We start from the raw sequence: 15,268 nt of genomic DNA on the forward strand, positions 1-15,268 counted from the left end.
TGACACTAATAATAATTAAGTATATAAAACATAAGAATTTTTTTTTTTTTTTTTGGTAAAAGGCTATTGATAATAAATTCTTCTTTGTGATAGACCCTTTCTAATGATATAATTTATTTTTTATAGATACTAAAATTTGGATCTAAATTTTGTTATATTTGTAAATGATGAACATGATAGATCGAAAAATCAAGCCGACCAACCAAAATCGACTAAATCGAAAGGTGGTTGATTGAAGAGAAGGACAAGTTTGTTTGGTATCGATTTGGAAAAAGTACAAACTCACAATTTTTTTGAAAAAAGATTTAAAGACTTGAATTACTCACTTTTTGACCAACCTACGGTTGGTGTGTAATCTTTATGGTCTAGGCGGGTTTTAACATTTATTAAACCGATCATATAGTCGGTTCATTGACAGTTTTGTAAAAAAATTCGATTCCTACTAACCAATGCTCGCCCATAGTTGAATTCATCTCGCTTTGATACTCAAATCTTTATCGAGGATATTATTTTTGTGGAAAAGTTTGTCAATGTCTCGTAATAAGAACAAAATTGTTTTATGCTTTCCTGACTTCAACATCCTTTTAAGGTCATTTTTCGATCTAAAAAAAATAGATTTAAACATGAATTAGTTTATTATATATTATCCTAAAATTAGATGTTGCATTGAAAACCCTATAATATCATACACATACCATTAAAGTATTTTAGTAACCAACATTCTAATTTAATTTGGCCATTAAATAGAGGTCCATATTAAGATTAGCCTTTTGCCAAAATTGGTGTTTTCTTTATATTTATTATTTACTTTCTTTGTAAAAAAAAGTTATGAAGTGGTAGATCTAAATTAGAAGGAAAATATAAATGAAGTTGAAAAAAAGAAACAACTTTTATTCCATTTATTAAAGCTAAATTCAGCTTAGCTTTCTTAGTTATTACACATTCAATAATTCTTATATTATTAATTTTTATTCGAGTTCAATTTTAATCTTGGTAATTTTGAAAGGGTCAGTTTTGACATATTAATTTAATATGTGTTTTGTATAAATTTAAAAAGATTAAATTCCAAAATCGGTTTTTATAGTTTAGTAAAAGTTAAAAGTTTAATATTTATGGAACTAAAATGTAAGTTCTAATCTAAACTTGAATTTTTGTTCATCCATATAAATTAAATTTGTAATATAAACATATATAAACAAAATATATAATATATCCATCTAAAAACCTGTATATGCTATGGATTTATAGTTAACCTTTTACATCACACACACATATAAATAAAGTAGTCTCTAATAATTTGATCTCTATAAATATAAATTATTGGAATAAATACATTTCAATATAACTTTGATAATTTAGAATAAATAATATAAGTGGAATGAAGAAAAAAGATTGAAAAGAAAAAAGAAGAATGGAAAAGCATATATATTTATGAGTAATATTTAGTAGGTAGAGGTGATGTAAGAGGTGAGTAGGGTGTTCGTTCCACACCACATGTGGTTGTGATATCAAACGTCAAACAAAGTGGTTAAAGTTTTGTTACAATTATTTCTTTCTAATATTTAACTTCAAAAACTGCTTTCTTTTTTATTTATTTCTCTAACAAAAAAAAAAAAAAGAAAAAGAAAAAAGAAGAACATAATACAATCAAATAACATTATTAATTTTATGCAACATAAGGTGTCCACAAAATAGTCCCACACATGGTCCATCACCTCTCCCATGCCATCTCCCTCACTCTTATATTCATATATATACATCTACATCTACATACCGTCATATTTTACTCGTTTGCTTTGGATTATCACATCAAAGGGTATAAATCGTTTTATGATTTCAATACAAATATAAATGTCAAGATGCATTACCCTCTGACGTGGCATTCCACTGTAAATGAAATGGGGCATAGTTATGTTACTTTTAATAACTATTTTTCAGTATAACTATTTTTCTCAATATTTTCTATTTTGTCGTATTTTTATCATTCATTTATATTCAAACGTTACTTTTAGAATAAATTTATTGTTTATGAAAATTAGATATACATTCGAGGGTAGATAGTTTATGAAAATCCAAAGTTAAAAAGTTTAGGATTCAAACAAAAATAAAACTAAACTCTAAATTTAATTTTTAAGACAAAGTTATGAACAAAATTAAAATAAAACTAATTAAAACTTAATAATAAAAATATCATATTTTGAAATCTACCAATCTAATAAAAATAATAGCCAAAGGGCAGTGACAAATGAGAAATATTTTTCACTTAAATTAATCAACAAAAATAAAGTTTTTTTTAATGAGTAGAAAAAAAAGTAGGAATGGGCATGTGGTTGTTCGATGAGTTCCTATCAAATTTAAAAACCATTTGAAAACGCATGTGATGTCTACAAATTTATATGTTTAATTTGTGGGGAGAGAATTTATGTAATTGACATCACAAAATTAATATAGAAAATTGTTATGAATAGCAATAATATGCTTGATTTACTATTAAAACAAATGTTTAAAATAAATTCTTGTTTTTAGTATAATAGCATTGTTGAAAGAAACATCAAACTTTTCATCAATCTTAATAAAAATATGTTACAAGTTGAAACTAACTTGGACAAAAAAAAAAATGTTAATATATAATATATAAATAACATATACTTAATTTAGAATCGAAATACAATGATGAATATTGATATACTGTATATGCAGTAGAAATAACACATGTTAACTAATTTGTTTTGATACATGATCAGGTAAGACCCATGGATTGATTCACTGCTATAACACAATACAATGTTAAATGAATGTTGATACATGAAATTCTATATTATATAACTTACAACTAAAATCTATGCTTTGCTGGAAGGCATGCAGCAGTTTGCTTCATAGCTTATTGGTTTTGGTGACCTTTTGGAATCATTTTTTTTATGAAGTGGCTTCCTTAATCAGTCAATTAAATGTGAGAGGATTAAGTTATATACCTCTAGGTGGCTACAATAATTAGATATACCCATTTTTTTTCTACCAAACGTGCATTGTAGTTTTGTATCTCATAGAGTTGAACTTGTAATATTTTTATTAACCTTTTCTTGTTGGAACTGATAAGGATGGTTTTGATAACTAATATATTATGGTTTAGTTTGACATTATTCTTCATTCTTTAAAAAAAAAGTGTGTTAAATGAACGTCCCATGCATGCATACTGATATTTTACTTGAAACCCATATTTAATATAAAATGAAGGTTAATAAAAAATGATATATTAGATTTAGGACTAAAATGTATCTTAAATAAAAATGTTGGCACACCTACCTCTACCTCTACCCCTACTACAGATCTATTAATATATACTTGAAATGTACCTTTCATAATCCATACCTTCCAATTTGTCATGAATAAAAGTGAAGAGACCAACCAATACATTATTTTCGAAAATTTCAAAACTAAAATATTAAGGGAAAATGACAGAGTTTTATACGTTTTTAGAAATTAGAAATTAAATTTTGTGTTGACAAAAAAGAAAAGGGTTTGGTGGGTATTTGGGGATAATGTTAATGAATTAATTAAATTGTTAGAGAAGCAAAGTCAAATGCATAACCCAAGGCTACTCCTACATATGCATATATATATATATATATATATATATATATATATATATATATATATATATATATGTTTTCAAACTTTGTGTTTGTGTGGTTCATAATAAATTAACTAAAATTACCAATATCCATATCCTATTAAATATAAAATAAAATCTTTATAAACAATAATACCCAAATATTTATAGTCTACATATATTAATAATATTTTTTTCAATTTTTTTATTATTAACTCTTTGATCTTTTTAATTAATTTCTGTTTCCTAATTTTTTAAGCTTTTTCATTCATTTTTTATTATTATGTTGAGTTCTTTTTTGAAAATATCTTTTATTTCGTGATTAACCCACTATTTGAAGGGATGATTGAATTGAACCTAATCAATTTTAAATATAAATATATAATTAAGACAAAATACATTATTCAAATAAACTTAATTTATTTATTTTATAAAAAACGTTTTCTCTGCATTAGCGAAATTAATTTCATCACTTTCACAATTTACATCTAAAATATTATTTTTACTTTTTAGATATGATAATTAAAAATGGTTAATATAACATAGTAATAGTTAAAGTCACAATTAAACTTTCATGAATTAATAATTTACTCAAATTTCCATCATTTTCCATGAGTCTCATAAAAAAATTTCAAAATTTTTGCCAATTAATTTCAAATTCATGGTTTTTGTTTTACTAATAACTTATATATATATATAGACACACACCATCTCTCTATTTTTTATTTTGGAAAAATATTATTTATCAAATTTAATTTGTCCCTCAAATTTTAATTATGTATATTTTAGGTTTATTGTTAGTGTATCAGTTGAATAATGCATCGTCCAAAGTTAGGTAATTAATATGTATGGTTTCTTTTTTCTTTTATTTGTTTCTATTTTGTTTAATATAAAAGTTTTATATAGTGGATGATTGGGTTGGATTTCTTTTCAACCTTTACTAATGTATATAAATAATATATCTTAATTCAATTCTAAATTGTTTTGTTAACAAAGATGCATACTTATAGAAATTAAAAAAGAAAAAAAAAAGCATAAATACCATTGTGCTTTTAAATTTAAATTATTCTAATAATTTAGCTTAATCAACATTTTTTTAAATGCAAAAATGAACCAAAATAAACAGAAACACGTCTATATAGGGTGACAATTTTAAAAATAATAATTAAGTATATAGTAACATTTAAAAAAATTATAAATATAGCAAAATTTATTAGTGATATACTCTTATGATTTATGAATAGATCAATATTTGCAACAATATCTATTAGTGATAGATTTATATCATTCATATATTAGAACAAATTTGGTTATATTAGTAACTTTTTAAAATTATTGCTATATACTTAATTTTTTAAATATTTAATTGCTATAATTACAATTATTATTTTAGGGTATAATAAATTTGAACCGGCAAATGTATAAAAACATTTTTGAAAAAAAGTGTAATCAAACACATGATCGTTTTTATTTTAAAATAATAAAAATGACTTTCGAGAACAATATTTTCTCAAGCAACCAAAACATAGTCCTAATCCCTTTTTTTTTTATGTTAAAAAAAATCACAACAATATGTTAAACAAACGTTTTCAGAGCTTGTTTGGATTATTTTTTAAAGTGTTTAAATTAAAAAAAAAAAATTTCAAAATATTTGTAGTGTATGTTAATTAAAAAATGAGATTAAAAAATCACTTTAAAGAAAAAACTTGAAACCAAAATTTGAGAAAATATGTTTTTAAACACTATTACATGGGAAGATCTAATCAAATATTTAAGTGTTTAAATTTTACTTATTTTAAAAAAAGTGTTTCAAACAAAAATGTATTCAAACCTAGTCTTATACTAATAGATTGTACTCTACTAAAATATTCACAACTATTGAGTTTAACCCTATAAATTTAAAAGTAGAGATGCCTAACTTGTTCACACAATGCCATCTCAACATTTACTCTCAAGATTGATTGTTAATTACAATCAAATTAGACTAACAACTCTATTGATAAATCCATTTTAATAATGTCTAAGGGACTGTTCGAATGACATATAACTAACATTTGGGTTTGGATGTGAAAGATAATTATTATATGAAAATTAAATATATGTGTTCAATTCAATAATTTGTAAAAAACAAAACTATATAAGAGACATTTTTAAATATAACAAAAAAAATTGAAACTATTTACGAAATATAGCAAACTCATTCAATTTGTTAGAGCTCATTTGAGGATTTTTGCTATATTGTTTAGATATAGTTTGGAAAATTGTAAAAAAAAACAATATTTAACTAAATATCTACACTTTTGTATAATCAAATATAGTGAATTATGTCTTAATAGTTATATTGAAATAGTTTGTCAATTTTTTTTTATTTTTAAAAAACCCTTTCAATTCTTTGCTATTTAGGACAATTATTCGTTAAATAATTACTTAACTAAATACTAGTGATGAATTAAATTTAACATAAAATAATTTATTGTTAGGTTAACTAATTACTTAGTTAATAAAATAAAAAAATAAAAAATCATTTTTAACTAAACATAACTAAATTCATTACTAAAAGCAATTCAATTAATATAAATTAATTATAACATTAAAATTTAATGATAATAACTCATATTAAATGGTTAAGATAGCATAATTCATATCAATTATTTATTAGGTATAAATAACATATTAATATTTCATAATTAACTAAAAATTAATAGTAACCAACAATTTATATTAATTTTTAAACTAGTTAAACTTTGACCTGTACTAAAAAAGATAGGTTTTAAAGTTTGTTGATAATAATATTTTAGAGTTGAATAATAATATCGTGGATTTTAAAAAGTGAAAAGATATTAAATGTCTGAAATCTCATGGAAAAATTGGACAAAACAAAGGAGGATGAAAAGTAAAAATGAAAAAAATAACTATTTAGTGCCATGAATATCAACTAAAGTAAAAACTTATAAATGAACTCTTGTAAAATTGTCAAAAACATTCGAACATTTTAGACCCATGACTCAAAAGTTCGATCTTATGTAAAAAAATAAAAAATAAAATAAAACTAAACACCGAATCCAATTTAAAAGAGAGATTGAAATTGAAAGGTCTAAAATACTCTGAGTAATTCAGAATTTTACACATAAAATTTAATTGATACGTGATTATCATCTAATAACCGTTGATGAATTTCTATTCAATTGTTATACAATAATTGGTTGAATATATTTATTTATCAATGTTGAGATATATATAATTTAAAACTTGGTTTGAAGGAAACTACAATGTAGGAAATGAGTTAAGTAGTTTGTTAGGGAAGTAAGTTATAAATAGAGGAAAAAGAGGGTGGAGAAGATAAAGCTACATTTGGAAATTGAATTAGAGCTTAACACCAAAACCCATCACTAGCAGCTACTCTTTTGAGTATTGATCATGACTTGTGTGATGTGTGCTGTTTTGGGCCATCAGAAACTTCCAATTTCAAAGGGAAACAAAATGTGTGTATGAGTCATCTTTTTAATTTCTCCAACCTCTTAATTACTACTAAACATAGAGATAATTTCATCTTTAATTATTCTTTCTTTCACACTGACTTTTCCTTTGAAATAAAGATGGAATTAACTACGTGGAAGAAAAAAGAGGCAACAACTTTTCATTTTAAAATTTTAAATTACTTTACTTTTAAATAAATTTTCTTTGAATTATATACCAATTTCATAATGGTTGTTTAATTAATGAAGTTCTTAGGTCCGTTTTTCCATATAGTTTCAAAATATTTGTTTTGTTTAAGCAGTTTACCATTGTGCACAAATATCAATCCGGTCAGTTTCAAAATATTTCTAGCTTTATCTCATATTTTCAATCACAAATTTAAAATAACACAACACTCAATGCATCGACAATTTACAAATTAGTCTAATTTACACCATGACAAACTATCGAATTTAGCAAAACGAAAATGAACTCCCTCGATAAAAAGGGTCCATCCAAAATGAACTCTTTCAATAAGCAAGGATCAGCCAATTTTTAGTTTTTTTTCTCATTATAGTACAAATTTTCATTTTATTTTTCAATATGTAAGTTCACGGTGTGTGTATGTGCGTGTGCGTGTGTTTAGGTGTATATGTATGCGAGTGTGTGCTTGCGTATTTGTGCGTGTGCACGCGTGTGTACAACCCCTTACATACGGCTACTCGACTCACTTTTTTTATTCAATTTTCTAACCAAACTCAAACACAAACTTTAACCCAATTCCATTTTTACGGTTTGAAACACTAAAAAGAAAAGAAAAGAAAAAACTAAATGAATACCAAGAAAAAGTAAATGAATACCATCAAAAAACCAAAAAACTAGATGAATACCACCGATAAAAAAAATATTATCAAAGCAAGATGCAATAATCAAAATCTATGACCTCAGATAGAAACTTTGGCTCAAGAGGAATACGTATATACAAAGCATGTATATGTAAGCATTTTTGTAAGTACTTCAAATTGTTTGGATACAATTAACAAAATCACATTCTTTGACAAACTAAAAAACAATAATTTAGTCTCAATTTTCATATTAAGTTTTTGCAATTTTAAATTTTTAATAATTTAGTCTCTCATGTAGAATAATTAGAATAATTAATTGATGTTAACATTTATTAATTTAAGATATGCACTTTATAATTGAGTAAAAACAGTGAGTCTTCGTTTACTTGAGCAATTTATTTATGCAATAAAGTTTAGTTCAACAAAATGGTAATAGAGAGTAAATTGTTATAAATATTAACTGTCTAAATCGTTACATTGTAAATTAAACTATATAGATTAAATTGTCACAAACAAAAAGTTTAGGGGAGGGAAAGGATTATAAGGGAAAGGTTTCATTCCTCATCCCCTCAAATCTTACATCAACCCTTCCTCCATCATTCCTTACCATTTCTTATTTATAATTAACTCATTTAAATTTAAATTTAAATATTATTTAATCTATTTTTTCTTATAATTTCTACCTATGAATTTTGTTAATTTTAATACTTTTATTTAAAAAACATAACTTTCAATTTGGTACAATTACATGAATTTAAAATTTTTATTTTTTATTTTACTTTTAAATTAGGTAATTTATCGTGATTACACTGTTTGATCAGTTTTTTTTTTCTCTTGCATTACAAAAACCAAGACGATTTGGTAAATTAAATATGGATTGGGTAGATTTAGAATATGAATTTTGTTTAAAGAAATAATAATTTAATCGCACGTAACAATTACGTAAAAAAAATTGAGAATGAATGTCGTATTTAAAGAAATCACTCCAAATTGTTTTATGAAGACTATAATGATTTAATAAATTAAATATATAAAATTTGTGTATTGGAGTTAGAATATAAATTTTTAAAAATAATAATAACTTTTGTTTGTGCAGTTTGTTTCATGTAACTGACTTCAGCCCCTCCTAGAAATTATTTTGTTCTTCGTATATCGTATATCGTTTCGTTTGAATGAAATTATGGTGTTAGTCATTGAGTTTAAATCAATTGTTAAATATACACAACATGTGTATTGCATTTAGAATATCAATTAAAAAAATAAAAATATAATTTATTCACACACCCAACATTGAAAAAGGTAGAAAATGAACGTCATATTTGAAGAAATTAGTGGAAATTATTTTATGAAAACTATGATGGTTTGATAAATTAAATATATATAATTTGTGTATTGAAGTAAGAATACGAATTCTTTAAAAAAAAATTATTAGCACGAAAGTATAAAAAACATTGAAAATGAACCTTGTATTTAAAAAAACTAATGAAACTTGTTTTACAAAAATATGACAATTTGGTAACTGAAATATACGGATATTTGTGTAATGAATTTTAAAAAATAAAATAATAAATAATTTTCATAATCTACTCACCCAATCCTTCTCCCAAACAAATATTTTTACCTATTATAAATCTTCTCCCAAACACATATTATCATAATCATTTTCTTTCGTCACTTTTATCTTCAATAATTAATCAAATATTAACTGAGGAGGGGCATTTTGGTTGTCTGAGCTCATGTACAATCTTGTTCCTCCCATCATTACCAACTCATTTACATTTTTCTTCCTTTAATCCATACTACTTCTAAGAAATTGAAAGGAAAACAAAATCCTAAAAGAGCCACTCTCTCATGCATGGACTACAGTTCACCCACCAAAATTTGAACCAACAACCAATTATATAAAAAGAAACAATTGAAGAAGTATTCTACATCAACTAATTGTTTGTATTCTATTTCTCTCTCTGTTTCTAATGGGAAAAAAATTGCTGAAAAGAGATGGAACTTTAGTTGGCCCTTAACCTGAGGTATATAGGTTTTTGTCTGATAAGCTTTCGGGACTATATGATGATGCCAATTCCCATAGTCCAGTTGTTAACTATGGCTATGAATTGAACTGTTTTTTAAATCTTCACCTTTGTTTTTTTTCTCACCATTGCAAAGTTTTTAGAGGAACTTGGAGAGGATCCTTACTGACTAGGTATGTGCCTGGTGAATGTACTTGAGCAAACTGTTTCATTCGAACCTGTACGCAACATTAATACTTTTATTTTCTTGGACATAATTCCCTTTGAGTATATGATTCTCTGACCAAATCTATCTATTATTGAGATGTTTTTGGCATGTTCCAATGCTGTCTCTAATTATCCTCTGCTTCTATCAATAAATACAGGTGATTTCAATCATAGCATTGTCATCATGCAAAACCTGATGGAGACTAAAACCTCTTGTAGGTAGCAAAAACTGGGACTACTGTGTTATTTCGAAATTGAGCCAAGACCAAAGGTTGAGATACTACTTTGATTCTTTTTCTGTCATTCCTAAACTTGGTTTTTAATTTTGTTTCAGCCTTTCAGATCCATCTTATTTCTCTCACTCACTCTGAAGCTCTCTTTTCTGTTTCAGATGTATTGAATGGATGGGTTGTTGTTGTGTTGGGACTGAGAATAATAAAAAAGGTGGAGAAGAACTTGTGCTTTCTGTTTCTCAAGTCATTCCATGTAGGGATACCATATGTGCACACCCAAGAGCTAGTTCTTGTGATCAACTGCCCTTTCAGTGCCTCTAAATTCTGGGTATTTCGTTGATTTTTATCATCTCATGCCCCCTTCCACTTCCTCTCCCCTCTTCTCTGTCTCGGATGTTCTTTGTTGAACAGGGTTTATATGCAGACATTGCTATCAAATGAACCCAAATGGCTACTCTTTTCCAATGATGATGTGGGTAGCATTTGTAGAGAAAATTACCATACTACTACAGGTTGCAACAACAGCTACGTTTTTTTTTCATCCTCTTTGTTGGAAACAATGGGGACCAGAGTATTAGTTCCATTTCCGTTTGGAATAGTGGTGTTGTTCATTGCTCAACATGTATAGACAGACACTCCTAATAAATCCATCCCAAAATTACGAATTGATGTTTAAATTATCTTCTAACGGATATAGCTGCTGTGGATTTCTCAGATTGGTGATGCAATTCATTTTGGAATTGATTTTCAATAGTATATATATGGAAAGCAATAAACACGAAAACGAGGCTTTTGTGGAAATTCGAATACCATAAGAAAATGGTTAAAAATGCAATCAAAGTAGGTATGGATGACCAGAAAGATAAGTCATGTGTACATAACGGAAGAGACAATATTACACATACTGGGACTTTTTGAGTGAATACAAAAAATAAAATCACTAAAAACATACGCTGAAATGAATAATATCATACAGTTATAAATGTAAAAATGTGCAAGTAGTTCCAATATTCTAAACCAGTGATATCAAATTTAGCCCCTCATTTAGTTAATTTAGTGTGCCTTCCTGACATAGTCATGATGGTTTGTGACTGAACTCATTAATAAAGCTGTGTGAAGTGAAACCAAAATTTGTTTGATTAGAAGTCATATACTTAAAAATAAACATATGTGAGGGACTATATTGAAAAAAGTAAGTGATTGTTATTGAAGCCATGCATTTGACTTATTCATATCAATGTGTTTTGATGATGTAGTCACATGCTCTTGAATCAATATGGATTGAATATTTCATGAGATTTGATAGTCTTACATTGTAACAAAATAGTGTCAGAGTTGTATCTTTTACTTAATTGTATATGCCATTATTCATATCAAAGAGTAAACACGACTGAATAACTGTTAGAAGAAAAGCTTGGTAGTCCTTCACTTCAAGAGTAAATTGTTAGGAACATGAACAATATTGTGCAATTTTATGAACGATGGATAGTTTCAATCATTTATTAATTATCACCAAAGGATGATTTGAACTCTAACTCAATTCCAAACTTCAAATAAATTAATATATATGTCTATTCATATTTAACTAGGTCAATCGAAGTTAACATTAAGAAACATAAACCACTTGCATAAATGGTGGTATTTAGGTAAAAAATTGTAGAATATATAACATATGGATAAAACAATTATATAAAACTAGCTATCAGTGATAAGTTTGTATTTGTTATGGTTACGAAGGCTTCTTTCCATTTTTTCAAATTGAAAATCACCGTTTGATAGGAAATATTAATAACTATACATAAATTATATAAATTTGGTGAGTTTTAGAAACGTATGTCATATAGATATCTTATGATATATTGTTTGAAGAATAATAAATAAAAAGATAAAAAGAATAATAATAATCCATCGGTTTTTTGTTGTGATTTAGAAGATCGGACCTTCTTCGTGGTATCGCAACCGAGAAATTAGCATCTCCCGAGTTTTTTCGCAATCCTGCCAGAAAGAATTTCGGCGGCCACTGTCGAAGATGATCGTCTGCGTCGCCGTCGTTGGCCACCAGGTGCGACCCCATGAATACCATATTTTATGGAACCCAAAATAATTTCATATATGTTTATAAGAAAAGATTTTGTGATCCCTTTTTCCGATTCGGGCCGAGCTAACAGAACAACCCCCTTTACATTCAAAGCTTCACGGAGGCCGATGATGCTCTCAAGCTCCACCACATTGTTCACTGTTCCCTGGATGTCGTCGATGAGCGAGGTATATTTATCTCTCTTGTAATTTGATATTTCGCGATCAGATCTACGAATCTCGCTTGCTGTTGTACTCAACTAGTAGGGTTTTCGAATTGCTTTGATTTATGTGTCTTGTAGACTCCAATTTGTTTTTCTTATATTGTTTGTGGTGTTGTTGCCAGTGAACAATCCGAGAAAATCTGGACCGACCCTGAACGAGACATTTCTGGGTCTTCTTTATCCGACAGAAAATTACAAAGTGTGAGTATGATTGTTCATATAAGTAGGATCAGAATTGGTCCTGTTTTCTATTTCAATTGGAGTAGACCTTTAACGCTCTGTACATTTCCAGGTATGGCTATTTGACTAACACCAAAGTGAAGTTTATTATGGTGACAACAGATCTAGATGTCAGAGATGCCGATGTTAGAAGTGTGAGTTTCGTTTGTGGGTTTTTTGCAATTTTCTACAGCAGTATAGTTCTTTAATTTCCATTTCACTTGTGACTATTACTGTCAAGTAAGTTTTGAAAAGCTTCAAACTTGTTTATTTGTGAAAACTTTAGTGATGCAAACACTTGATAAGTGCCTCCTACTATTCAATTGTCTTTTAGAAGCTTGCTTTCAATGTTAAAGGGCAAGCTTTCCCGTGGTTGCTATTTAGTATTGATGTGAGCATGATATATTCCTAGAGAGGAAATTGACATATATTACCTTCCTTGACGGCGAGCTGAAACCAGAAGTGGCATCTGCCGGTATCTGAAATGAGCTTCTTATGCTCCGAATATGCACACTTTAATCTCTAAATACATATAGTAGTAGAGGATATGTGAGTGCTAGCATGCTCAATACCCAACGATAATTGAGATGTAATTCTTTCCTTGAGGTCTAGGGCTCTAAACCTGTAGTAGAGGATATGTGAATACAAATACCATTTTAGCTGGTAAGGAAGATAGATTTGAACATGACATATTCTAGAGACTTGAGAGGTACACTATTACAGTATTTATTTTCACCTCACATGCTGCAGAAACAGGAAATGACGTCCACTCAAATTTGAAGTTGGTTTCTTATCTGAAAATATTTGCGTTCAATTTTTCTTGAACGAAACCTTACAATAGGATGTTTTAATAATGTGCAATATATGATTCATTGTCGTTATTATTTTTAAGCATTGTTTTCTTTTAACGTTTGTACTTATAACTCGACAGATCAACGGTTTTATTCTTTATAACTCTTGCTTCTTTAGGGAGTTGTGGTTTGTCATTGGTTTGAGAAGTCTGAGTTTCGTTAGTTTATAAGGATGTTTAGTTATTTGTAGCCTTTATTTGGATTGTGAGGAGGATTGAATTGTAAGAAGTTCTCTTTTGTACAGTTTCTGTTTCAATTACAAGCGTATAATTTTAAAAAATCTGGTGTACTGCATGTTTATAGTTCAGCTATGCAAGATTCCATTAAACAAGATCTATTCTATAGGTTGTGTAGCTATGTCCTAAGTGATACTATTTTGTTGTCTTAATTGATGCCTCTCTCGCATACACTATACTTTTCTGATAAAGAAAGTTAAACTTAGCCAATTTTTTAACATGACATCTGACCCTAGTTCAAATTTGCATCCAGTTTTTCAGGAGATTTCATGCTGCATATGTAGATGCAGTTTCGAACCCGTTTCATGTGCCAGGTAAGAAAATTACTTCCAAAACTTTTGCAGAAAGTGTGAGCACCATTGTCAAGTCATTTGGCTTCAGTTCAGCTATTTGAGTGACGAACCACGCAACCATTGTGTAGAACTGAAACTTCAATACCGAGTCGAAGCCATTGACGACAGCAGTTTATAAACCTTTGTTGATTACTGTCATCTTTCTTGTATTCTTGATGGTATTTGATTTTTATTTTATCCGTTGTGGTAAGAAAGGTGATACAACTGAACTTTTTTTCATAGACATTGACTGTTTCTATTTTGAGCTCTTTCTCACATATTGGATTCTGCTTCGAGCTGAAATTTTATCTATGAGGATATTAACTTTAGAGTTGGTTAGCCTAAAGTTGTATAATGTGTTTTTAGGTTACATGAGTTGTACAAATTTAGCTTTTAGTGCATTTTTTGTTATAACTTATAAGTTTTGGAACTTGATACGTGCCGAACGAGGCATTTAAGTTTACATTTTCAAAATCATCTATTGATTCATTTGGTAGACATATTTTTAAAGCTTGGTTTTATTCAAGATTGAAATAGTGAATATTTCTAAAACAAATACTTTTTTTGCTTTTATTGACTATGATCTTAAATTTGAAATTTTGGAAGGGAGAACTATATTTGAAATGAAAAGAAAAACAGGTGAATATTGAGCCTAGTCCATCTAGGTTTTAGGTATTTTTTTCTTTTGTGATGGGTGTAGCTCGGTTGATTCAAGTATTACCATATATTATAACAAAGAAAAAACATTTACAAATAAATTCAAGTTCAACTCAACGTTCAGTTGAATTCACAACACTTTACACATTTTGAAGAACTTCTTTACATTGGGATCTACGTGCTGTCTAAACAGCACAAATTCAAAAACATATTCATTGGTTTTAAATTTCTCCCTTATTGTGCTTTAAGAAATTCTCTAAAAATTTTACAATCGAGTTCAGAAATCCCCCGACTT

At 27.6% G+C, this 15,268-nt stretch overlaps 1 protein-coding gene and 1 long non-coding RNA gene across 2 annotated transcripts; both read left to right on the forward strand.

The window, feature by feature from the left end:
• The first annotated feature begins 9,652 nt into the window (after positions 1-9,652).
• On the forward strand, positions 9,653-11,134 carry LOC116405063. Its single transcript, XR_004218118.1, has 3 exons — positions 9,653-10,111; positions 10,304-10,416; positions 10,537-11,134. It is a non-coding gene; the product is annotated as an uncharacterized LOC116405063 (long non-coding RNA).
• Positions 11,135-12,260: 1,126 nt separating this feature from the next.
• LOC101211102 (trafficking protein particle complex subunit 2-like protein) lies at positions 12,261-14,668 on the forward strand. The gene is made up of 5 exons (XM_004144810.3): positions 12,261-12,440; positions 12,547-12,643; positions 12,801-12,879; positions 12,971-13,052; positions 14,238-14,668. Exons 1-5 carry the CDS (start codon positions 12,408-12,410, stop codon positions 14,376-14,378), a joined length of 432 nt encoding a protein of 143 aa, XP_004144858.1. The 5' UTR covers positions 12,261-12,407; the 3' UTR covers positions 14,379-14,668.
• The last annotated feature ends 600 nt before the right edge of the window (positions 14,669-15,268 follow it).

This window comes from Cucumis sativus, chromosome 7 (genome assembly GCF_000004075.3).
Source record: "Cucumis sativus cultivar 9930 chromosome 7, Cucumber_9930_V3, whole genome shotgun sequence".
In the NCBI taxonomy this organism is placed as follows: Eukaryota; Viridiplantae; Streptophyta; class Magnoliopsida; order Cucurbitales; family Cucurbitaceae; genus Cucumis; species Cucumis sativus.